The sequence below is a fragment of the Vicugna pacos genome, chromosome 13 (assembly GCF_048564905.1).
Source record: "Vicugna pacos chromosome 13, VicPac4, whole genome shotgun sequence".
In the NCBI taxonomy this organism is placed as follows: domain Eukaryota; kingdom Metazoa; phylum Chordata; class Mammalia; order Artiodactyla; family Camelidae; genus Vicugna; species Vicugna pacos.
The window spans coordinates 39290837-39316700 of NC_132999.1; the positions used below are offsets into that span (position 1 = coordinate 39290837).

The 25864-nt window shown below is 51.9% G+C and overlaps 1 protein-coding gene and 1 pseudogene across 1 annotated transcript in view; both read right to left on the reverse strand.

Moving 5' to 3' along the window:
- Positions 1-25458, reverse strand: part of BMP8A (bone morphogenetic protein 8a) — a 37689-nt gene extending 12231 nt beyond the window's left edge. Inside the window, exons 1-3 of the mRNA XM_072974718.1 lie at positions 24826-25458; positions 9452-9641; positions 8910-9058 (exon numbers count right to left, since the gene is read on the reverse strand). Coding sequence (XP_072830819.1) covers positions 8910-9058; positions 9452-9641; positions 24826-25165 — 679 coding nt within the window. The 5' untranslated portion in view covers positions 25166-25458. The remainder of the gene's footprint in view (positions 1-8909; positions 9059-9451; positions 9642-24825) is intronic.
- Positions 4360-6833, reverse strand: LOC140700700 (succinyl-CoA:3-ketoacid coenzyme A transferase 2, mitochondrial-like; annotated as a pseudogene).
- Positions 25459-25864: the final 406 nt, after the last annotated feature.

Genomic DNA, 25864 nt, shown 5'->3' on the forward strand with positions numbered 1-25864 from the left:
GTCCTCTAACTGCTTTTACTAAACCCAACCATCTTGGCTATTTTCAGGGGTTTTTTTTCCTCCCAGTTCCCAAATATCCACTTCAGTTTAAAGAAATAACAGTCATAGACAATAATATATGTATCATTTATTCACATACACATGTCTCACTTTCAGTAAAACCAGGAAGAGACAACAGGATTTGGACTGTGGTACCGAGACACACAAACACACACACAACCAAAAAAGCCAAAGCAATTGCAGTAGAGCCATTAGGGGCCACTATTCTCCAGATATCAGGGAGTACTGAACTCACACAGTGTTACAACGAAAATATCATTTTCTTTCACTTACGGGAGCATAGCTGAAGATCTCCTAGTTTTGCAAAATATACCCTAGGGGGACTTTAAAATGGAGCAGAGCTCTGGTCATCCATATTTAATTATTCAAAGCTGATGTTATCAAATATCAAGCAAGTAACAGCTCAGAATGGTCTGTCAGGGTCACAGTTCCCCAGCCCCGGAAGAGGGATTCCCAACCAACGCCTCATCTTTCCAAAAGGGGAGAACCCCAGCCAACGCCGTGTCAGGGGTGAAGCTGAGTGAACCATCAAGGCTAGAAGGGGAAAATCCCAACCAACACTTCGCCTCAGGTGAAGTCAACTCAGTAGGGAAGGACACCCTGGTGTCATCACACACAAGCCCTTTTACTCACCAAAGACATCTCAACCAACAGGCCAGTGTAAGTACTGACACACACACACACACATACAAACATGGTCTCACAGACAAAAGATCACATGAGGGGTAGCCCCAAAATCCCACTTCCACTCCCAGAGTCTTCCAGAGTAGCTCCCAATAGGCCCAGAGTGGCTTACTTCCCAAAAGGGAATGAGCCCAGCTGGAGTGGAAAATCCCCAGCCCGCCCAAGCTGGAGCGACTCACCCCCAAGCCACACCCAATGCGGATCGTAGCTCTGGGCCTTTCTTAGCTTCAAACAGCCTCATGCAGAGGCGGCCATGCCTGTCATGGAGAGTCCCTGCGGGTTACCCAGAGTGAAGTGAGCTCTGGCAGCTGCTGGGGACCCAGGGAACAGACAGCCTCTGGCCGAGGTCGACCTGCTGCAGAGACTCCAAAGGCTGGTTTCGCCAAAATTGTTACTGAACGCAAGTTCATGTGCCTGACGCACAGTGAGGCCAAAAAACTACAGAAACCTTGGAGTTTGGAGCAGAAAAATATTTGTTGCTGGGCAGAGCAAGAACAGATGGCTCATGCCCAAAAAACCCTGAACTCCCCCAAAACGGTTTCAGCTGAGCATTTTTAAGGCCAGCTGAGGGAGGGTGCATCCCAGGGTGTGTGATCAGCTGTGCCCAATTCTGATTGGTTGATGGTTATCAATTCTTAGGCACCAGATGATATGGGGGATATGAGCTCATGAGCACCAAGTAGTTAATTTCTTCCATTTGGTGATGGGTTTTAGCATCTGAAAAACTCAGGAAATACGCATGAGCGACTATTATCTGGGTACTTCAGAGGGACCTACAGCAGAGGATATGGGGGTCATGTCTGTCCTGGGAAGCCCCCATAGCGTCCTGCTCCGTTACACCCAGATCCCACAGGGGGACATAGCAGGGACCTCCTTGCCAAGGCTCGAGTGGGCTAGGAGAATGCAGGCTGAGGCCTCAAGGGACCCACTGTGCTTCGGTTTCCTCCTCTGAAGACCAGAGTCCCACATCCAGCCCCAGCCCCCAGGGGACAGGGCTGCAGGAGATGGGGGAAGGGGCCTCTCAAGCCCAGGGCCAGGATTAGTGATGGTCATGGACACTGCCAGTTGTGACAGCGTTTTACAGCTTTCAGTCAATTCACATGATGATCTCTGTCTGTCTTCACAGTCACCTGGACCCCATGGAACCCATGCTTCACTAAGAAATGTCAGAGCCCATCAGTGATGGCCCAGAGCCTCAGTGCTAGGGACTTTCAGAACCAGGGTCCCCACCTCCATCCTGACCTCTGAGGCTCGAGTTCAACCTTCCACCTTACACTTTCTGGGGATCAGCATAGGATCTGTAACACCCGCTGGTTGGAGCAGCTGCCAAGACTTCGTGAACACTTGCTCTGCTGAGCACTGCCGGAGAGCAGGGCACTCACCATCCTAAAAGAGTCCCCAGGCTCAAGGCAGAGACATTTGCCCCAAGTCCCAGAGCCAGGGTTCAACCTCCTCAGTCTAATTCCAGAGCCCAAATTTTTATCCATTTAAGGTCTTAACCACTGGGTTGGTGGTTTAAAAAGAAAGAGGGAAAAGGCTGCAGGCAGAGACATGATTGAGGGCCCAGCCTAGGAATAGATGCTTGTAAAAGTGAGATTTACCCACAGCTGCTTAAAGACTAAGGATGTGGGAAAAACACACTGATTATCCCTGGAAAAGTTGACTCCACCAATGAAACAATCTTCCTGTATCTCTTTGTATTTCCAATGACTTCTTGCTTTTTTAATTGTAAAAGCAATATAAAAATAATTGTTAAAAATTTTTTTAAATCACCCATAAACCCCCTCCGCACTCCACATCATTTTCATTTATCTGGGATATTGTCATATATCAATTTAAATTTTACACAACTGTGACCATAACCAAGGAGTCTGTATTTTTTCCCAAGTTTTCCACATAAAACATTTTCCCAGTTATTAAAGTCTCAACTATGAATATTTCAAATGTATAATATTCCTTTGAGTAGAGACATCATAATATTTAGATGTTAGCTCATCTTCAGATATTTAGGTTATTTTCTGGCTTTCATCATAGACATGAGAATGTGGTAGAACCTCTTCATGTCCTTTCCCTGTGGAATTTTTTAGACTAAACAACAGGGACATGATTCCCACTCGTTGTTATGGTTCTTAAACTCAGTGTAGAGCATCCCACTTCCATGTACATTTCACCCAGATGTTGCAACACTGATGCACATGCATACACACACATGTACACACAAACATGTACACACATTTTTATAGTGAGAGTGCATACGTGCACATACATAAACACATGTCATTTCCATTAGCAAGTCTCATGATCCGATCCTCTGCCATACAAGTCAAGGACATCTCCGCCCCACTCACAGCCCTGCTTAAAGGTCAGTCCTTATACAGCTGTGCTTTAGCCCCAATTCCATGGGCCAGAGTTGACTGAATAACTAATCAACTAGAGACTAACCTTTGACCTATGACATCACCTGCCACAAACATGCACTGGACCCCGTAGAGGCTCCACTCAGGGGTGACCCTGCTGAGACAGGAGGCTGTCGGCTGCAGGAGTGGACACTGGAAGGGCCCAGCGAGAAGCCCTTCAGGGAGTTTGGGTTACACAAATCAGAGTCACGAGGAAGCTGCAGGCCCCTGACGATGTGGAGCCACAGACACACAGTGGCCCCGCCGCAGATGGGAAAGTCTGTAACAGCACCAGGAGGTGGCCCTGGAGCGATGCGGGCAGGTGGAGTGGAGCTCCATGCCTGCAGGCAGGTGGGGCAGCCTTGGCCTGGGAGCCCTCCAGGCTTGTGTGCTGCTGTCCGGTCCCTGGGCCCCTGGAGAGCCCTGTCCTTGGGGTAGGGGGCCAGGGAGACCTTCAGGGCCCCCAAGGCTGTGTTCACTGTTGGCTTTTCTTAGTGCAACTGTTTGGTCAAGGATCGGATTGAGGTATCCTGGGCGCAGAGAGATTGCACTTTTCCCCGTGGCACCTGCCCCAATTAGCCTGCAGTCATGGATGTGACCCTAGTGCCACAGTGAAGGACAATCAGGGTGCCTGGTTGAAAGCTTCGCAGGGAATCCCAGCTGTGACCAGGTCCGCTTCTGTCCCGTAGGTTATTTCCTCACCGTGGGAGAAGGAGGAACGCAATGCTTTTCCTTCTTTCTACTATCTTAACAGCCCTCTCACTTGCCTGCTTCTGGAAACTTCTGCCTGCTCCACACTGCTGCTGGAAAGCCCCTCCCGACACCCAGGGCAGATCAGGGCCACCTCCCCAGAAACCCTGAAAGGTGCTTCACAGTCCACTCAGTGGCATCCATCCACTGCCCACCTGGTCACGGTCCCTGAGACACCCTGAAGCTGTCCCTTCAGGGAGCACCATCCCTCCATCCCAGACCCTGGCCCTCCCATTGGGGTGACACTCCAGTGAGGCCCCTCTGACAGGCCCTCCTTGACCAGCTGCAACTGGTCCTGTTCTGACCCACCAGCTCCCGTCCTGTGTGTGCAGCCCTGGCGCTGCTCTTAGAAAGCACGGGCTCCATGGAGAGCCTGGGTGTGAACCCTGCACACACACACACACACACACACACACGTGTGCACACATAGATGAACTCAGTTTTTTCTTTTTAGGTTTTGAGACTGTGGATTCAGGAAGAGGTACCTCACTGCCCCTCTTGGGTTACAAGGGAGTGTTAACAAGAGGCCTGTTCAGGCTCCGTAACAGAGAAGAAGGGTCTAAGTGTCTGTTCAGGATGACACAGGAACACAGGAGAAAACCCATCTGAGACCACAGGTCAGGTTTCTAGAACGCCTCCTGGCCTAAGCCTTTGGCGACGCACAGACGGGCTGTTTATTCACAGGGGAGACTTCCCGGCGAGATGTTGGCACCAACGGTCTCTCCCCCTTCAGTTGCCCCATTACCAGTTCACTGGCCACCAAGACGGTTTGCTTCCCTTCTAGAGACATCTGTGTAGCTACTGGGTGGGGGTGGGGGGTGGAGGAGGTGAGGCTACAAGGAAACGAAACTTAGCGACAAAATGAAAAGCCCCAGAGGAAAGTCAGAGGGGCCAAAGGGAAAACATCTTTCATTCAGACATTTCCGTTGACCACAAATTCACATTTACACGTGTGTTTTCATGGTTGCAGTAAGACGGTGCCTTTGCAGTGACTCTGGGTGGAGTTGTTCCTCCCCCATCACTTTTCTCTACATTTCATGATTCAGCATTGCGGGAAGGCGCTTCGATGAAACCCTTCCTGTGGGATCACCTCAAGCTGCACAGAATTTAACGTTAAAGATCACAGACAATGAAGAGGGCGTCAACGTCTCAGTGACTGTAGCAGAGCTTCCTCAGAACTCACAGAACATACAAGGTCAAGGTCTCGGTTTCCCTTTGGTTTTTAATTACAGTTCTATTCCTCTTGAGAGAACAAAGCCCGGCTAGTGGCAGGGTGTCTGGGGTGACGACAGGGGAGAACTGGCCAGACGCTGGTGAAGTGTAGAAATGTGATTGTGTCCTCCTCGGATGCAGTCCTGTGAGGTCACAGTGGGACCAAGGCCACTTACCAGTTAGGCTGCGACCTGCTGCATGGGTCTGAGATTCGGGGAGAGGGCAATGATGCTCCCCGTGCTCCTCTGGATGTCCTCCACCATCAGGCCGTCCCAGAACTCAATCAGAGTCAGTCCTCTCTTCTTGTGCACGTGAAACACGGCCTTCTCAGTGATGATGCGGTCCACGCACCGCTTCCCAGTCAGTGGCATTGTGCATTTCTCCAAGATTTTGGGCTCTTGGCCTTGGTGCAGTGCTCCATGGGGACCACCACTCTGGTCTTGGTGCTGGACACCAGGTCCATCGCACCCCCCATTCCTCTCACCTTCTTGCCAGGTGTCATTCAGTTAGCCAGGTGACCATGCTTGGAAACCTGTATGGCTCCTAGGAAGGTTAGGTGGATGTGGCCCCCTCAGATTATGGCAAATGATACATCACTGGAGAAAAAACAGCCCCCGGGAAGAAGGGTGGCTGTTTACTTGCCCATGTTGATGAGATCTGCATTCACCCCATCTTTTGGTGGAAACAGACCCAGGACCAGGATTCCATGTTCACTGTGAAGATGAACGGTCATATTGGGGCTGATGTAGCTGGTGGCCAGAGGAGGGGTCCCAACGCCCAATTGGCATACATGCCGTCCTCAAATTCCAGAGCTGCCCACTTGATGATCTGTGTCCTTACATCATCCGTAGACTTGCTCCTTTCATCTTCCTCTTTCCGAATGGTTACACACTCAATTCTTTTCTCATATTTCCCCCCGCCGGATGACACGATCTACATAAATGTCAGGAACCTGGATGTCTTCTGGGGCAAAAGACCCCGCATCCACGACTTCTTCCACCTCCACCCCTGAGGTTCTGGCGGCTTTGCACAGGGGCATGTTGAAGTTCCTGGCGCTGGCCCTGAAGATGAAGTTTCCGGCCGGGTCGGCCTTCCACCCTTTCACCAGAGCAAAATCGGCCGTGATGGTGTGTTACAGAAGGTAGTGCTGCCTGTGAAACTCCCTCACCTTTCTGGGCTGACTCAGGATGGCGATGTTGCCTTCCTCGAGGTACCTGGAGGGTGCGCCTCCCTCCTGGACCAGGGTCGCGTAGGCCGTGGGTGTGTAGAAGGCGGGCACGCTGGCGCCCCCTGCAGGGATGCGCTCGGCCCGGGGTCCCTGGGGCGTGATCTCCAGCTCCAGTTCGCCCGCCAGGTACTGGTGCTTGCAGAGCGCGTTCTCCCCCACGTACGAGCACACGATGCGGGTGATCTGCTTGGTCCCCAGTAAAAGACTCAGCCCAAAGTCATCCACCCCCAGGTTGCTGCTGACCACGGTCAAGTCCTTCACGCGGGTCTTGAGCAGCGCCCGGATCAGGCTCTCCGGAATCCCGCAGAGCTCGAAGCCCCCGACCATGATCCTCGCGCCTCCCGCGATGTCTCTCAGGGCTCCACGGGGTCCGTGCAGAACTTAGCGCGCGCCCGGGCGCTGCTGGCGAAGCCGCACACGCCGCCGGTTGCCAGCGCGGGCCCCGAGTGGCCAGCAGGGACCTGGGGCCCAAGCTCCGATGCCAGGAGCCACAGGGCCGCCATCGTCCGCTCTGCTCCGGCTCTGGGCCCGGCGGGGACAAGTGGGGACAGGCGGCGGCGGCGGCTAGCGCCCCGCCGCGCATCGCGGAGTAAGGCTCGCTTGGCGGTGAGGCGGCGGCCTGGCCGGTCCCTGCCACCGGCTCAGTCTCCAGCTCCAACGACCAGCCGGCAGGAGGGACCCGGGACCGGGAGCCTGGAAGCTCGGAAGAGGCGTCCCTCTGGGGAAGCCTGGGGACTGTCTCCTTCCCTGTCCATTGTCACCCTCCCTTGCAGGGGCACTGCTCCTGTGCCCCCGCCCCAAATCCACCTCTATGTCAGCAGTTCCCACAACTGTGTCCCCTACGCTCCTTGTCCCAGAACGCATGGACCACTACCAGGGCCTCAATAATTTCCGCTGAAAGAGACACCTTGATTTCCTGCCTTAAACCTGCCCATCCTTTATTTTTCCCCAGCCTAGGCAAAAACAAAACAAAACCCTAAACCAAACAAAAGGTATTAACAAGACCCACTGTTTCAGTCCCCATCACCTGCGGCTCCTCTGTGCACCCCTCTCTGTGTCCTTGCTGTAACAAGCCCCCCACAGCTCCCACTTCAACCCTGTGAGGCTCCCTGGGCCTCTGACTTCATTTTCATCTCCCCCAGTCTACTCTCTCAACTTAGGTAAGGGGGGTCTTTATTTAGTACATAAAATAAATAAACTTTATTTTACAATAGCTGAGATTTATAGAAAATTTGCAAAGTTCCCACACACCTAGACCCAATTTCCTCTGGGCAGTGTTAGCATTTATATGACTATGGTAACGTTTGTCACAACTAATGAAGCAATATCAGTATCTTACTATTTAACACAGCAATGTACTGGGATTTCACTGCTTTTCCCCAGTGACTTTTCCTCTTCTGGGATCCCACCCAGGGCCCCACATGGCATTTAGTCATCACAACTCTTTAGGTGCCTCTGGGCTCTCACAGTTGGTCAGACTTCCCTTGTTTTTGATGACCCTGACAGTTTTGAGTACTTGTCAGTAGTCTGCAGAATGTCCTGCAATTTGGGTTTATCTGATGTTTTTCTCACGGTGAGACTGGGGTTCAGGGTTCTGGGGACAAAGACCACAGAGCTGCGTGCTGTTCTCACCCCATCAGGTTCAGGGCACCTGGGATCTAATGACTATTCCCGGGAGCCTGGCGGGGGCGGGGCTGCTCAGCTCCCTCCACTGCAAGTCACAGCCCCACCCCGGCCACACTTTTGGGAAGCAAGTCACTGAGCAGAGCCCACACTGAAGGGGCTGGAGAGATGCTACACCTCGTGAGGGGGAGCGTCTCAGAGGGTTGTTTTATAAAAACCAGGTCAGATCCTGTCATCCTTCACTGCGATTAAATAAAATGATATTTAATATTTAATATTTTGCCCACCTCATCTCCTCCCAATGGCTCCCGGGCCCCTGTGTTCCAGCCTGGAGGCCCCTTGCTATACCTCAGGCCTGCCAGCCCTGGGCCTGCCTTTGACCTTTCTACCCCCACTGCCAGGGATAAAGGAGGCTCCCCTCCAGACACCTGCTGAATGAATGTATGAATCCTTATTCCACGGAGGAGGGAACCAATGCTTGGAAAAGCAAGTACTAGCAGGTACTGCCTACCAAGCTCACCGCGTTAGAAGGCTGCAGAGTTGGGGTTCACACCCCGGCCTCTGCCTCAGGGCCTGAGGGTGTGGCCACTTCCCCTCAAGCCCTGCCCGGGATGGAAAGCCCTGGTGGAGAAGGCAGCTCCTTACAGTAGGAAGAAACGCCCATTTCTTGGGGAGGGAAAACATGAACTCACTCTTAGCAACTCAACTGTTGGTCCTGCAGAAGGAGAGGATGGGCTCAGGGCTGGTAGGGGCCTCCTGCTGGCCGGCACTGCGGGAACCTTACCCTTTCTCCCCTGGGCCCGCGCGGTGGGGAGGGGACTGTCACCTCAGGGCACAGCTGAGAAAGGCCAGGCCTCCTTCGGGGCCAAGGGAGGTGGTGCCAACTGTGTCTGCTGCCAGCAGCTTCCTCGGAGGAGCCCCCTGGGGAAGGTTCTCTGCTGACCCCTGAGTCTTACCATCCTCTGTTTCCACATAGAGGCGGAGTCCCAGATCCTTGTTACGGTTCAAGAGCCAGCGGTCACTGGCTGCTGTCACGTCCAACACCAGCCAGCCCTCGTCCCCAGATCGGAGCGTCTGAAGATCCAAAAAGAACAAGTCAGACTCCCTGTGGACATGAAAGAACAATTAACTGAGGGCCGGCACAGCTGCCTTGGAGTTTCCAGTGCTCGCCTGGGGCCCGTTAGTGGGGCATCTACCCCGCCTGGCTCTGGCCTGAGCGCCTCACGTGCCTTTTCTCACTGCATCTACTGTACAAAGGTGTTACTGTGCCCGTGTACAGTTGGGGAACCTGAGGCTCAGGAGCCCACATCCAGGACGGCAGGGCGGGGACTTGAAGCCTGGACTGATGCTGGGCTTCTCCGCATGGGGACACCAGGCCTCGGGCCAGCATCTTTCTTCTCTGAGGATGTGCTGCCCAGGAAGCTCCCCTCTGTCCTCTGGGAAATGTGCCCCAGGGCTGGGCTGAACTCGAGCGGGCGGCAGGGAGTGGGGCAGACACCTGTTGGACTGCTCCAGGACCACCTCGAACATGCTGACGTGGAGAGTCCGGTTGAGCGGCTGGGCGCTGGGCAGCTTGTAAATCCGGAACTCCGCGGCTGTGACAGCCTCCCCTGCTGGGATCTGTGTCAGGTCAAAGCGGAACTCCTTCCAGGGGGGCTCCTGGTGGCCAAGGGCATGGTCATGCTCCACTGCAGGACAAAGTGGGGCTGGCGGTCACTCGTGGTTCTGGCTCAGGATCCAGGGTGGGGTGGCCGGGTGGGAGCTGGGGGCCTGGGCAGCCTGGGTGGGCCAGCTCCCTCGTTGTGAACAGGACTGTCCCAGCTCTGCCTCCCAGGTGCAGAGGGGGCTCTGTGCACAGTACACAGCAGGTACCCACAAGGGCAGCCGACATTTCTGGCTCCTAAGCCCCAAACCCCACCTGCCCCGTTCAGATGCCTGCTGACTCGCAGATCCACAGATGAGGCAGAGGACGGGCCCCTCCTCTGGGAGATGGACGTCAGATCCACGGCAGAAAAGGGCCACATGGCAGCAGGGACATAGCTGAGGGATGGGGCTCTCCCCGGGGTCAGCTTTGTGTGGATGGGAGGTGGGCGGAGAGCAGGCTCGCAGCTGACTCTGGAGCTGGGACTTGAGGGCTGAGAGTGGATCTGCCATGATGTCAAGGGAGAAGGACACGGCAGAGGAAGGGACCAGCGTGAGCAAAGGCCTAGACTGAGGAACGACGGCACCAGCAGGGAAAACAACGGCATGAAACCCAGCAAAGGGCCAAAGGACGGCAGGACCCTTTCTGGGACAAGGTGAAAGAAGAAGGGGAGGGAGAAGGATACATGGAAAAGAACAGGAAGAAGCAGGGCAGGATGACATGGATGGAGAGGCCCAGTCAAGTGCTGGGGAAGTGGAGGATCCCATGGTGTGATCTGAGCAGGCTTCCCAGAAGAGGTGACACCAGAACTGGCCTTTAAGGACAGGTGGAGAAGGTGGCAGGGAGGGCGTTCTACACACAGGTGTGGGGTGCCAGGGCTGCCCACCGTCCAGCTGTGTGGGGCTATGGTGTGAGTCTGGCTGTGGCCTACTGGGGAGGGCTGGAATCCCGCCCTCAGAGTGTGGGCTGTGCTCTGGCCAGTGGGGCTCAGGGTTCTGGGCAGCAGAGCGCGTGGTTTGAGGCTGGACTGGAAGCTATGTGTGGAGGCAAGGGTAAAGCCCAGGCTGGAGGGGACCAAGGTGGTCGGTGGCAGGGCTGGTCTAACAGTCTGGGCAAGAGACCACAGGAATGGAATAAAGCCCACATCTCCCCAGCTGCCCGGATATGCCCCGGACAGTATATTTAGAGCATCTCACTTTAGCCTCCTGTCACTTTCAAATACTGAAAATCTGTGTTTCCACAAAACAAGGGCAGGAGCCGCCCAGCGCCTTCTTCCAAAACCAATACTGAGATTTTAATTACATGTTTGTGAATCTTTTTAAAAATTCTCTCTTTGGCTACTGGGCTCAGCAACCACAAGTCACCAGGCTGGTAGTGGAGGCGGATGTGGGAGCACTTCCTGTCCTCGTGGTGGGAATCTGGTCCAGTGATGGATGGGTAAACAGCTGTGCTGGGCAAGGCCAGTGGACACACATGTTTGGGTAGGAGATGAATTTTTCTGCCTCAGACCAGGGAGGAGAGAAAATAGAACATCCATCATCTAATAGGGTGCTGGACCCACAGCAAATGCCCACCCACGAGCCAGACTGTTTCAGAGGCAGTGTGACACAGGCGGGATGCAGTTCCTCCCACACAGGAAGGGCGTGGAGGGCAGGGGTCTGGAACTTTGCCAAGTGATGCTCACCATGACTATCACCACATGAGTCCCCTCTTCCCTACAGACACACTCACACAGCTCTGGGGACAATCTCTGTGGATTTGTGGCCTACAGAGACCATCTCTGTTCCATGGTTGTGTAAACATTCCTGTAGGTTGAAATAAGTCCAGGCTGGTGGCTGTCACAGGGTGTGGCACAGAGAGTGAGAAGGGGTCACTCAGTCTCACCCTCTACTGACCCATCTCAAAGCATCCTAACTGTATCTGCCCCCAAGGCACAGCAGGGGTTTACAGGTGGGTCACTGGGGACCTCTGTCTGCAGGTGTGACACTGACTCATGTTGGATCCAAGACTGAGGGAACAACCACGAACCTGCCAGCTCCTGTGGGCACCACACTCTGTGGTCTCCTTCCTTGCTGACCTAGGGGCCCACATGCTTGGGGTAGAGAGCCCTGTTCACCTGACTGACCACAGCTCCAAGCTTCCCTCCTGTGGGTTTGTGAAATCACTACCCCACCCCCACCAGTATTTCCAGTAGCAAAAACTGCTCACCCTAGCTGTTCTAGGCAAGCACCGGAGATGGGACAATTTTAGGAAAATGATTTTCATCAGAAATTGATAAAACTTTTGGGATGCTGCATTAAACTAGGTATCAGTGTAACTGGCCAAAGGAGAGTATCCCCTTTCTTTGCTGAGTCTGGATATACAGCTTTTCAATGGCTGCTTCTGTGAATTAGGGAAGATGTTTCTCAAGAGTTGGTGTTGAGGAACAGAATGTAGTGGGACCTGGGTGCCCCTATGGTAGTTCCTGCACAGGCTGGCCCTGCTTTTGCCACTAAAAATGCATTGAGAAGTGTTGATGCTCTGACTTAAAGCTAGGGCTTCTGGTCCCAACCCTGATGCCACCAGCAATAAGTACCTTCCTTGGATGGCCTCATTCTGTTCATCTGGGAAATGGGGATACTAGGACCCTTTTCACATAGGGCTTTGAAAAGGGCAGGGGTCATGGGATAGGAGCGATGGCCATTCCTTAGGAGTTGGGAGGCATGTTGACCTCGAATTTCCTAACTTAATCGGCATATCAAAGTGATAACATCCTGCCAGCACCATCAAGAGTCTCGTGTATGAAACTTAACAGCCATGGGAGAGGAAAGGGAGACACTCGATTTTCTTTTTCTAAATAATAGTATGAAATGAAAGATTATATAACAGAAATATATCAGTTCAACTGAAAGGCATTTCAATAGCTTCCAAGTGCCCCCTTTCCATCTGCCTGACCTTTGTCAAGACACTCGATCCTCTGGGTCTCAGAATACACATCTGCCGAGTGATCATCTGATACAAGGTCAAACGAAAGTGTAAAAAGTCCCGTCTGCTACTGTGGCCAGTACTTGGTTATGGTCCAGCAAATGCTTCTACCCTATCATTCAGGAGAATTTCCTGTTTGATGTACATTTGTACCCAGCCTCCACCTTCCCTTATAACCAAGGTCTGGAATCTCCCAAAGAAACCCAGGCTGGGGGAGGCAGCCCCTCAGCAATGCCAGTGGGGTGGTCCACTGTATTCTGGCTCGGGCACAAAGCAAAAACTGAACCTTTCTTTATGAAAGTGTTGAAGATTTCCAGAATATCAGAGCTCAAAGGACAGAGATCAGGGCATACAGGGTCCTCTCACTTTTATGCACAGGTGAAGTTGGGAGTCCTGACCCCCATCCAAGGCTCCATCCACTGCAGGGCCCTCCAGCGTCCAATGCTGCAAGAAGGGCATAAACCCACTTTGGAGTTGGCCTGTCCCTGCTTCCCACGCTACTGCTACCATGGGATGCTCTGCAGAGGGAACTGAGGGGAAAGGCCAAGGCCTGCACAACATGATTTCTCCATTTTTCCCAGTACATTTTTGCTGCCAGTTGGGAAGTTTGTTGCCATGACCCCTGGTAGATTCAGACAGGCTGGGCTAGGGGTGGAGAGGAGGGGGTGCCCTCTGCCTGGCCTATGTTCTAGATCCCAGCCATCTGAGATACATCCTGCCAGGAATCTCTCCAAGGTGGCCCTGGGGGAATTGCTAATGTTTGGAACAAGGTTTCTGGGTAGCAAATTATTTCCCCCATTTGCAAAACCTGGGGCAAGGATTCCTAATCTGGGGGGCCCCATGGTTTCACCTTCAGGCACGTGGGAGAAGACTCTTGCATATGCTGCCTTCTCGTGCTCTGGAGGTTTTCTAAGAACACTCACTTTTCCATTCGTTTTTCACAGTCATATCCAGGAATATTAATTCATTCATTTATTCAACACACTTGAAAGCAATGCTTATTGTGTGCAAGTCACTATTTAGGCAGTGGAGAAACTGCAGTCAAGAAGACAGGCCAATGAGCTTATTTACACAACAGAAACAAGCTCACAGACATACAAAACAAACTTATGGTTACCAGATGGAAAGGGGGACAGGGATAAACTGGGAGTCTGGAATTAACAGATACATGATACTATATATAAAATAGATAAACAATAAGGGTTTACTCTATAGCACAGGGAACTGTATTCAGTATCTTGTAATAAACTATAATGGAAAAGAATTTTAAAAAAGAATATATATACATATATATGTAAACCAAATCACTTTGCTATATACCTGAAACTAACACAGTATTGTAACTCAACTATTCTTCAAAAAAGAAAAGAAAAGAAAGGCCAGCCCTTGTCTCCGTGGAGTTTATGTGCAGTGGGGAAGTCAGGTAGCAAACAAGAGAGTGAAAACAAACAAGACCACTGTATGTGATGAGTGCTGCAAATGACAGCAAGAGGGGGTGTAATGCAGGAGGGATGTGTGGGGTCACTTTATGCTTTATACTTTATTTTGAAGTAATTTTAGATTATTCAGATTCAGAGAAAACTTGCTGCAAATAGGAAGAGAATTCCCACACACTCTGTACCTAGCTTTGCCTAATAACATCTTACATGACCAAACCACAGCATAATGATCAAAACCGGGAGACTGACACCACTACAATGCTATTAACCAAACTACAGGCTTTTCTTGAATTTTACCAGTTTTTCCACTAATGTCCTTTTTCTGTTCCGGGATTCAATCCTGGATCCCACATCACATTGAGTTTTTGGTCTCCCAGGTCTGTTCTGACCTGTAACAAGCCCTAATCATGCCCTTGACACCTGTGAAGAGCACTGGTCAGGTAATTTGTAGACTTGTCTCTCAATTTGGATTTATCTGATGTTTTCTCATCATTTAACTGAAGTTACAGATTTCGGAGAAGAATGCCACGGAAGTGATGTCCTCTTCTAAGCGCATCAAATTGCACAGCATAATGTCAACATGTGTTGTTACTAGTGACGTTAACTAATTCTTTGGTTAAGGTGGTATCTGCCATGTATCTTTGCCATAATGTCACCATTTTTCTTTTTAAAATAATAAATATCTTAGGGGAAAGACTTTGAGATTTATGTATATATTCTGTTTCTCCTCAGACATTTCCCCACTAATTTTAGCACTCATTAGATCTTGCCTGTAGCAAGTATTCCTGTAGTATCTGCAATAGTGATTTTCAATTTCCTTCTTTCCCTCCACATTTATTAGTTGGAATTTTTTTGAAAGGAAGATTTGCCCTTTCTCTCATTACATTCAATTATTTATTTATATCATTATGGGTTCGTGGATATTTAATTTATTCAATGGGCTATAATTCAATACAAGGTTTACTCATTCTGTTGTTCAAATTCTTCCAGCTTTGTCCATTGGGAGAGCCTTTATGTTGGCTCCTTGTTCCTCTGACATGCCCCCCACCTCATCCTTCTTCTTTTAAAAATCATTCTTTTTTTTTCTTTCAGTTTTACTGGGATATAATTGACATACACCATTGTGTACCTTTTTTTGTAGGGGGAGGAGGTTTCATTTATTTATTTTTAATGGGGGTATTGGGGATTGAACCCAGGACCTCGTGCTGGCTAGGCACACACTCTACCACTGAGCTATACCATCCCCCTGACCCTATCCTTTTCTGAGTACTTCCTAATTGACTGGCATCCCCAAATGCTCCAGGCCCATCTTGTGATTTTCCATTCCCCACCTGTGAAATCAGTCACTTCTCCAAGGAGCTCTGGTTCATTTCATTTAACATTTATAGAATTAGATTTAAAACCCAAGCTCCGGGCACAGGGTGTGCTCATTACTAATGAAATGTCATTGCTTTTAGGCCCTCTCAGTGGACAGAGCTGGGAAATATATGTTCGGATACTAACCCACGCATAAGCGCACATTTGTATTTATTTCTGTTTTTCTGGATATATACTTGTTAATAATTGGAGTTATACTTCCAATTCCAGTTCAGGGTGGGGTTGCTTTAGATGTGGTACTTGGAAAAACCTTTCAAAGTAGAACACTCTAAAATCGGACCTGAGCCCTCATGCACTGCTGGAAGGAATGCAAAATAGCATAATCAGGATAGAGGGGAGTCTGGTCGTAGCTTGCAAAATTATACATGCTTTAACCCAGACATCTCACCTCTAAGAAACTGTCCCAAAGACACACTCACAAAAAGTACAAAGAGATGTACATACAAGGCTATTTGTTACAGCCCAATTTTGTAATTTGTTATAGAAAAAGACTGGAAAAAACCCAAATGCCTATCAATAGGAGATGGAACAAATGAACTATGACATTTTCATGGGGGGGGGGATGCTATGCAGCTGTAAATTAGAACAAAGAGATCATCCATCTTCTGCTATAAAGTTGTCTCCAGGAGACAGTTTTGTTTCAAAAAGCAGGAAGATGAACAGTATAGATAATATAGCTTTTATCTACGAAAGAGTCAGTGGGGGAGGATACAGCTCAAGCAGCAGAGCACATGCTTAGCATGCACGAGGTCCTAGGTTCAACCCCCAATAAACCCTCTAAATATAAATAAATAAATAAACTTAATTACCACCCCCCTCTGAAAAAAAGAAAAAGGGTTTAAAAAAAAGGTCAAAAAAGGGTACTCGTATTATAAAAATGCATACACATCATACACACAGATATATGTAATTATATTTTTTAAATGGAGAGATAAACTACAAACTAATTAACTAAAAAATAGTTGGGGTGAGTGAAATAAGTGAAGGGGATTAAGAGGTATAAATCTCTAGTTATATAATAAGTCACAGGGTGTAATACATAGCATAAGCAATATGGTCGATAATGTAATAACTTTGTTTGGGGATAGATGGTTACTAGACTTATGGTAATCATTTCATAATGTACCCAAATGTCAAATCACTATGTAGTACACCTGAAACCGACACAATGTCGTACATCAACTATATTTCAATTTTTAAAAAAGTAGTTACCTTTTGTGGGAGGAAGAGAACAGAGACAGAGTGTAGAAGACAGGCTTCTTAGAATGTTCCTTGCTTTGTACATTTGGTAAAGATTTCACGTAAGTATAAAACAAAATTAATTCAAAGTACAAAAACAAAGAGCAAGACCTAAGACTAAGATACAAAATAAAGCAAATGAATGGTGGGTGTACTGAGTTGGTGGTTTAACCACACAGTAAGGAATTATTTCAAGTAATTTTCCAACAGAGTAATGTGACTGTACATCCTTAGTGGAATAGCTTAAGGACAAAATAAACCAAAAATAAATCTGAATTTTTCACTCATCATATTGTTATGATGATATTATTCTGTAACTATTACATATGGTATATACAACATACACACATAATAATACACATACATCTAAATAACTAGGATAAGGCAATTATTATGTTAATGTTGTTAGGATGAAATTATTCAGTGTAAAAGAACACAGAAATAATTTAAGTGAAACTCTGTAATCCTAAATTTGATTTAGAAACATTAGTTTGAACTCTTAATTTTTTTTTCTCTTAGAAAACACATAGCTTTGTCCACTGAAAAAGCCTAGAAATGGTGGCCACGCAGGGGCAGAGCGGAACTCGGCTGCCCCAAGTGCAGTCTCAAATGATCAGCTCTGCTACAAGGCACCAGGGCTCTTGGAGAAATGGCCGTTTGAAATGGCTGATTTCTGACCCAGGGCAGGAAAAGCAGAGGTAGAGCCTGAAACATCTCATTCCAGCAGGCAAGGAAGCTCTCTGAAACTCCCCGGAGAGAGTTAAAAGTTCCCTGAAGCTAACCTGAAGAGGCTTCATAAAGACCGAAGAAGGGACAATTTGAGCATCAGAGAGAATAACCGTAACAGACTGAAATGTACCACGAATGTTAATATCCACTAGGTGCTCCTCCTCAGAGAGCTCTGATCACCTGTGCACGGGATTTCTCAGCCTTGGCACTGCTGACGTTTGGGGCCAGGTGATGCTTTGTTGTGAGTGACTGTCCTGTGTGCTGTAGAACTGTCAGCAGCATCCCTGGTCTCTGTCCACTACATGCCAATGGCCCTGCCTTCCCTGCCCCAGTTGTGACAACCAAAACTGTCTCCAGATATTGTCAAAGGTCTCCTGGGAGACTGAGGACCAGTGCCTATACAGAATGCTAGGAATCAATTCGTTATTCTAAAACCTGGTAAATGAGGGGACAGGTGAAGCCATGTGAAGAGGTGGTGGAAGAGCCTTCCAGGCAGAGGGAACCATGAATGCAGCAGCCCCGCATCTTTGAGAAACATCCAGGAGGACTGCAGAGCTGGAATCGAGTGGTCCAGGGGCCAGGTGTCCATGATGAGGCTGGAGTGACAGGCAAGGCCAGTTCATGTGTAAGAAATCCTATTTCTCAGCCTTCAAGAATTCATCACAGTGATTCAAAGAACTCTGTGACTAGGGAGAATTTAGTAAAGTTCAACTGCTGCTGAGGCCATGACTCTCCACAACCCTGTAAAGTGGGTTGGAAGCCATCTGTAGTTTCCTGCAGCCAACAAAGACTCTTGAGCTCCCGTGAGACGCCTGGGCAGGTGGGGCATGGGCCCAGCACAGGGGACACACAATGCCACTGCTGGTTCCACAGGTACCTTATTTTCTACAAAGATTTACTTGGGGAAGCAGTCAGACTTTACTTTCTTAATCCCCACTGTGGCTACAAGAAAACAAACAATCACAGACCCCGGCTTTCTCCTCCGGCCTCTGATAAACCACCTCCGGATCCCACGTTTGCAGGAAGGGCTGCTGTGGGCAAGCGGCCTCCACCACCCTAGCTGCCGGCCACCTTCTGCCTTTTCACGTCTGGGTCTTGCACCCCCACTCATAGGCTAGACCTCCAGAGCCACACCCTGTGTCCACCAGCCCCACACCAACACAGGCTTCAGCTATTTTTGTGCCCTGGACCAAATTTAGAGTCACTCGGACAACCTAAATCTGTCTTGTTTCTGACTAAAAAGTAAGACTTCAAAAGATACCCATTTCCTTCAGTCCAGAGTGACTGTTAAGAGAATGAAGTCTTCTAACCTGTCTGGCAGTCCTTCCTGCCCTCAAACCCTTCCCCAGCCCCACTGGGCCCACAGGAGGGTCTTGGCTTGGCTCTGCTTTCCAGGCCCCCTGAGCTGACCCAGCCCATCCTTACAGCTTCCTGGGCCTTCTGGTTGCACACACCTTCCCTGAAGTCCCTCCTTGAAGCCGCTCTCACCAGGTTTCCCCATCCTGCTAAGTCTAAAGGCTACTTTCTTCTTGGTCCAGCTGTAAAAGCCCCCTTGCCCCTCTCTGACCCCACACGATCAGCCTGCCCATCTCTCCCTTTCCCTGTCCCTGGTTCATGTGCCCTCTGGTTGGTGAACAATTTAGGGGCAGAGACTGAACAATGTGGGGAGGAAATGAGAGGCCTCAGCCGTCCACTCATCCAGCCTCTCAAGTCCCAGGGACCCAGAGAGGGGATGCCCGGCCCCTAGTCTCAAGGCTCCTGGTCCCCAGGACAGCAGCTCAGGGTCCAGCCGTGCAGCCCCTGGGCTGGTCTGGGAGTGGCTTCCATGTCACAGTGAGTTTCTATCAAAGCCCTCCATGTTCTCACTTTGCTGCAGGACTTGCCTCTGTTCATGGCCTGGCCCCTGAGGTGGAGGACAAGCTCCCTGGGGCCCTGGAGGTGGACAGGCTGGGCTTGTCTGGCTGGTCCCTCTGTGAACAAGGCCAAGGGCCCCTCAGACCTAAAATGAGATCTGGGCCCATCAGCTCCTTGTTCTGCCTCCCGAAGGCTTCCTCCCACCCAGAAATCTCAGCGCTGGGAGAGCAGGCCCCGCTCATGTCTGAGGTATTTTCAGTCACTTCTCATTACTGACTTTTTCAAGAGCGGTTTCCACAAATGGCTCTGCGCTCATAATTACCGGTCCAGGCCTCAGAGCTTCAGAGCCCAAATGAAAAGGGGACACCGCGCTCGGTACCACATCAAGCCCGCCAAGGCCAAAAATAGATCCGAGGAGATGTGAGCAAGAAGGATGCGGTTCTTCTGGCTTAAACCCAGGAAAGAACTGAACCGTGGGGTTTTCCAGAAAGACGTGGGCACGTGACACATGCCCTCTGTCCCATGGGGAACGGTGCACCCCCAGCTTATGCCTCACCCCTGCAGGAGCCCCATCACTGCATGGGAAGGGCAGGGGCATTCTTTGGTCGGAGCTGGAAAGGCCTTCGGGGCCACCCTGCATTGATGGGGAAACTGAGGCCCAGAGGGGCAGAGACTTGCCAGGTCAGGTTGGGGCCCTTCAGCTGGAATTGCAGACATGGAGCCCATGTAAAACCAGTCGCCCTGGAGTTCCTCTGCGTGGCAATGCTGGGATGAGGGGTCACCTGCCTACAAGGTTCTTCCATCAACAGGTGCCTCCAGGCAGGACTCTGGGGGGACTTGGGTCCCGGGAGAGGGCCCAGGGTGACCTGCAAAGGTCGGGAGGCTGGTCCTGCCTCTGTGCCACCGGCCAGGCCCTGGCTGCTTCCCCTGGCTCCCAGTGCCCCAACTCCCACTGCCCGTCCTCTTTCCATCAACTATGCAGGGGCTGGGGGCAGTGGAGTGTGAGCAGGGGTGCCAGGAGAGTCAGATTAGGCCCCTGTTCTCAGGTTGTTCATGGTTTCCTGGTGGGTAGGAGACAGAGCAGTCAGATGTGCACCAGAATCAGATAAGCAGAATCCCAAGAGAAATATACACGACCAAGTAAGAGGGCACTAATCATAGAAAGAGCCTGCTCTCTTTGGGAGAAGTGGGGGTGGGAGGAGTCAGATTTATGGAAACCCCTGCCCATCCCTTTGAAAAGCAGAAATGGAGGTGAGTATATTCTATGCAGAGGATACAGGATGAGCAAAGGCACAGAAGCAGGACGTAAGGCATCAGCTCCCATTTATTCTGCTCCTGCAATGTGGCAGGCATCCAGCTGGCCTCAATGTATGTTTCACTGAGTCCTATAAAACCCCAGGGGCAGCCCTTAGGAACCTTGTTTTAAAGGTGAGGAATTGAGGTGCAGAGGTATTGAAAGGATTATGTATGATGCCTCATAGCTCCCAAGTGGCACAGTCAGGATTAAAATCCAGGTTTAATACATCTACAGAAGGATGCGTGCAAGGATGATCAGACAGCTTTATTCACAACCCAAAACTGCAACCACCCAAATGTCCCTTGATAAGGATGGCCTGCAATGCAATGCAAATCACTTAAATGAGAAAACAAACTACAGCTACAACATGGATGACTCTCAAAAGAATTGTGCTGAGTGAACAACCAGACCCAGAGTATGCACAGTATGATTCCATCCACCTGAAGTTCAAGTGAAAGAAACCAGAAAGAGGCTGCCTGGGGGCGTTGGCTGGTAGGAGGAGGGCTCGCGGGGCACTCGTGTTATATGTTCCTGGGTGGTCTGAGTTTTGTATAACAAACATGTGTTATCTGCAAACTCCCAACAATAAAGACACTTTAAAAACAGGATCCTCAGTTCATAAGATACATTCGGTACCATCCAATTCAGCAGCATGTCCTGCACCTGATGATGGGCCCGGGGCTGGGGGGAGGGGCGGCTCCTGTGTAGGACAAGAGCAGAGGATGAACAGGCAGGGGGACGACCAGCTGTGTGGCCTTGGGAAAATCACCTAACTTCCCAGAGCCTCCCTGTCCTCTTTTTAAAACAAACATGTGACAGCCAACGTGAGATGAAATGAAAGGACAGATGGGGAGGTTCCAGGCACGTGGTCATCACTGGCTGTCATCTCACACAGTCCCTGAACAGCCCCTAGGGTGGGTACCATGAGTACCTCCATTTTACAGAGAAGACTGAGGTTCCAAGAGGTCCGCTGGGAAGTCCAGATCACACTGACAGTAGGTGGTGGAGTCAAGATGCAAATTCTTTCTGAGCCTACCTGCTCTCTGTTGTCCATCCCCTCCTGGTTTCTAGATAGGGGTGTCACCGTCTAGACCATGTGACAGTCACTTCATGGCTGAAGTACTGTTCTCTGTCTCTCCCACTAGAGGGTCAGCTCCACCAGGATAGGGACTTTGTTTCATTCTCTGTTACATTCCAGTAACTAGAACCGAGCCTGGCACAGAGCAGGTACCACATGAATATTTGTTGAATGAATTCAGGAAAGAATGAAAGAATTCCCTAGTAAAGACCCAAAGAAAGTGACCCTGGGGTTCATGGAGGTGAAAGGTCACCCTGCAAGGTCAGGGGGGTGAGCAGGACCCCACCTGGATCCCTCACTTGCACTGATCCCTGCATCTCCCAAATCCAACAGCCTCAGCTCATCCACACCCCTGTTCTCAGCCACCCGAGACCACGGGAATAGAGCGGTTTGCTTCAAGGAAGGGTCAGGACAAAAGTGAAGATGGCCCCATTCACTGCTGGCTAGACTTCTGCCTGCAGTGCTGTTTGTGCCTCAGTTTCTCAACCTGGAACGTGGGCACCTGCCACGGACCCATGGATGGGAGGCCTGTGAGAGGCCCAGGCCTCTGGGTCCTACAGCTGCCACTGATGGTCAGAGGCCCGGGCAAGCACCCGGCCTGGCTTCTCAGGCGCCAGTGAGGCCGACGGCAGAGGTGGAGCTGGAGGCAATGGGTGTGGGAGCCTCGGCGTGGGCGCTGATGCCACAGCCAGTCTGCTATTAGACTCCTCGGTGGTTCAGGGGCCACCGACCTTCAGGGGCCTGGGGCCAAGGCCTCCAAAGGAGGAAACAATCCTGGTAGGTGTCTAAAGCCCCACAGCAGCCTAGGTAATTACCGGTTAAAACCACTCTAACTGAAAAGTTTTACTAGTGCAATTAGTATATCAGAATAAAGAAGACCCTTCTGACAGCTGGCTGGACCCACCCACAGACCGGGCTTCCACTGAACAAAGATCTGCTTGTTAACTTCACAGTGTTAGAGGCCTTAGATCTTCATGAAACACACAGAGATGGTGTGGGAAGAAACTGGGAATCCACAGCTTGGATGATGCCATGGATGTGCTGTGCAGCCCTGGGCTGGTTATTTAATAAACCTCTCTGAGCCCATGAAATGAGGCTGATAAAACAAATTCACAAGTTTCTACATGGATGAACAAGGCCTTATAAGGTTATGGAACTTTAAATGCTAGTTTTTATTCTAAAAATAGGTAGAAACACCTTTAGTTGGCTTTTAAAATCTGATTCTGGGTTTCACGTGTCTATAAGACACATGGGGACATTTCCATCACATCCACACCAAGGCTGGGTAGCAGCTGGGAGGGACTGGGCTGACCAGGGTCAGGTTCACCCTAAAAGAGAGGGCTGATTTTCCGCTCCTCACCCTCTATCAACCAATGACACAACTCGGAGGACAGAACACTAGGAGCCCCACTTTACAAGGAGAGATATGAGGCTCAGAGAGGGCAAGGGACTTACCAAAGATCACACAGCAGAGGCAGGAGGGGAACCAGGTCCACTTGAGCTTAGGGTGCTGCTGCCTGATTCATAGCAGATGCTCCCACCAGGGCTGTGCTCGCCTTGACCCAGGGGACGCTGGGGAAGTGGGATGTGGGCGAGGCAGTGACTCACTCTGATGGAAGGTGTCCCTGGGGGCAGTCTCAAGTGACTGCATCCACAGTTCTCCTTGGTCCTAAACCCTGGGTCTTCAGCACAGAGCTCTAGCCTCAGTTCCACATATGGTTGCCTCTGTCCCAAGCTCCCACCCCTGCCCTCTGACCAGGAAGGCAGCAACCAGAACCCACCAGCCTGAGTCTTGTGCCTGGGACTGGGCTCCCAGCAGAGGTTAACGGCTGCCTTCTGCTGCTCACTCCCCCACCTGAGCCCCCCACCAGCTCTGGGTTGGGGGGATAGGCTTCCTTGACTGTCCCCTCTTCTTGCCCCACTGTAGGAAGCAAATGGCTAGACTCCACAAAACCTGCTGTTGCTCCCACCCCTAGGTTTCTCTTCCTAAACCCCTCCAAAAGCTCTGTCCACACTGAAAGCCTGCCCTCCTGGCACAGAAATGTCACCTCCTTGAGCACTAGATGTAGGGCTCAACAACTTCAAACAACCTGGGCCTGTCCTGGCTCAGCCATATAGAGGTCATGCTGTCCTGGGAGAGACACTGCCTCTCTGAGCCTCACTGTCCTCATCTGGAAGATGAAGATGAATGTCATGTCTGCTAACAGGGTTGTTGGGAGGGTTAAGGGCGATGCTGAAGGTGAAGGGAGGCTGGTGACTTGGCAAGGGTCCTCTCCTTGCTCTGGGCCCCCAGCTCTTTCTACCTGGGGCTGAGCTAAAAGTCCTTGGGTCCCCAGGTCCAGCCTGGTGTCTGCCTCAGCCCCAACCCCTGCCTTCACTGGCCACAGATAGAAGGCAAAGTGGATGGATGAGGGACATATGTTCATGAATGCAGATTAAAGAGTTTAGTAATGGAAAAGGTTATCTTTTAGAAATTTAAGGGTAAATGGCTCCATGATTTGGAGTAAAATTTCTGCAGAGAGGAAAAGCTGGGCTTTGTCTAGGAGAACAAAGAGGGTCCAAGCTGCCCATCAGGTCATTTCACAGGCCTGGACACTCATTCCATGTCAAGCTATGTCCCAGGTTTGGGCCCAGGGTGACAAGCCCACAGTTCCTGCCCTGCTGAGTTCACAGTCTACTCCTTCCCCATCAGCTCCCCTGACAGCTCACCCCCGACCCAGGCTCTGGGGCTCTGGCCCAGGGAAGAGGCTGCTGTGGACTCAGGACATCGGGGTTCTCATCTCAGCTCTGGTCACTGTGATGATGTGACCAGGTTTTTCCAAGTTGAACTTTGTCCCTCTCATCAGTACCGCCCTTATCACAGTGACAGCATCACAGCCTCTGTTTACTGTCTCCCCAGGACCAGTTTCCTGACACTGCCCAGGTCCACCCGACACTACACGATTCTTACTCATGGGTGTATTGGGAGGGCAGTGAATGTACACACCCTCGGGACTCGCATCCCTCGTCTGTCATTGCTGGTCCCGCAGCTCACCGACCCGCACACCCCTTAGGCTTCGCTGCCCTGACCTGGGCAGTTCCCCCTCCCCCGGGTCCGCGTCCACGACAGGGTGACCCCCGGCACTCCTGGCAGGTGTCCAAGGGGGCGCACACGCCCCGGCAGCCCGCGTTCAGCCCCCAGAGGCCACTCAGCCTGCCGTCCACCACGGGCCTTCTAGCGGGGTCCCCGCCATCCACCCGGGCCCCCTCTCACCCATGTTGACGAAGCTCATGACTAGGTCGGCGCGGCCCAGGCGCCGCTCGAGGGGCCCGCCGTCCTCGTCGTCGTCGCCGGCCATGGCGCGGTAGAGGTCCAGCATGAAGAGCGGCGCGGACGCGGGCAGCCGGGCGGCGGCGGGGGGCGCGCGGGGCCGGGGCCGCCCGGGCAGCCCGAGCACCGCCAGGATCTCGCGCTGCAGGTCGCGGCGCTCGCGCGGGCCCAGGCGGCGCTGCGGGCAGCCGGGCGGGGGGCGCGGGCCAGGGCCGCCGCCGCCGCCACTCAGCGCGCACAGCGCCAGGCCCAGCAGCCAGAGCGGCCCGGGGCGCGCGGCCATGGCGTCACCTGCGCGGCCTCACCGCGCGCGCATTCGCTCCCGGCCGGGCTGCCCGACGGCAAGTGGCGGGCCGGGCTGGGGACCGGCGGTCGGTAGCGGGCGTCGTCCGTGAACACAGAGGGGTCCCTAGAGCGCCCGGCGCGCGGCGCCTGTCGCGGCTCTGGGCCGTTGGACGCGGGCGCACCGTCTCAGGCAGTGGCTCCTCTGGGACCGGGGACCGTCGGCTAATATGTCTGTACCGCCGGGCCCGCCAGCCCCGCTGCTGCGGAGGCCTCTCAGCGCAGGGCGGAGGGAGAGCTCCCGTCGGGGTTTGGGAGGCGCGGACTCCCGGCAGCTGCCGCCCTGAGTCCAGCTGGGAGCCGTCAGGTCCCGCCCCCTCCGGACCCGACCAATGGGAGAGCGTGGGCGTGGTCGTGGCCGAGCGACAGACCCCCGGGGAAGGAGCCCCAGGTAGGGGTTGGGGGCCCCGGCTATTAGAGCCGCGAGATGCAACCCTCTGGTGGGCGGCCGGGGCGAGGGGCCCGCAGCCCAGCCGTAGGGGGCCTCGCGGTCGTCCTGGGCTCCCTTCCTAGCTGCTGGCCGCGTCGTCGGGCGGGCGCCAGGTCTCGGCCTGGGGACACACGGTAGAGGCGTGTTCCGGGAAACTTCTAATCTGCGCTCCGGCGGGGCGAGCCCTGGAGAGCCCAGCACAGGCGAGAT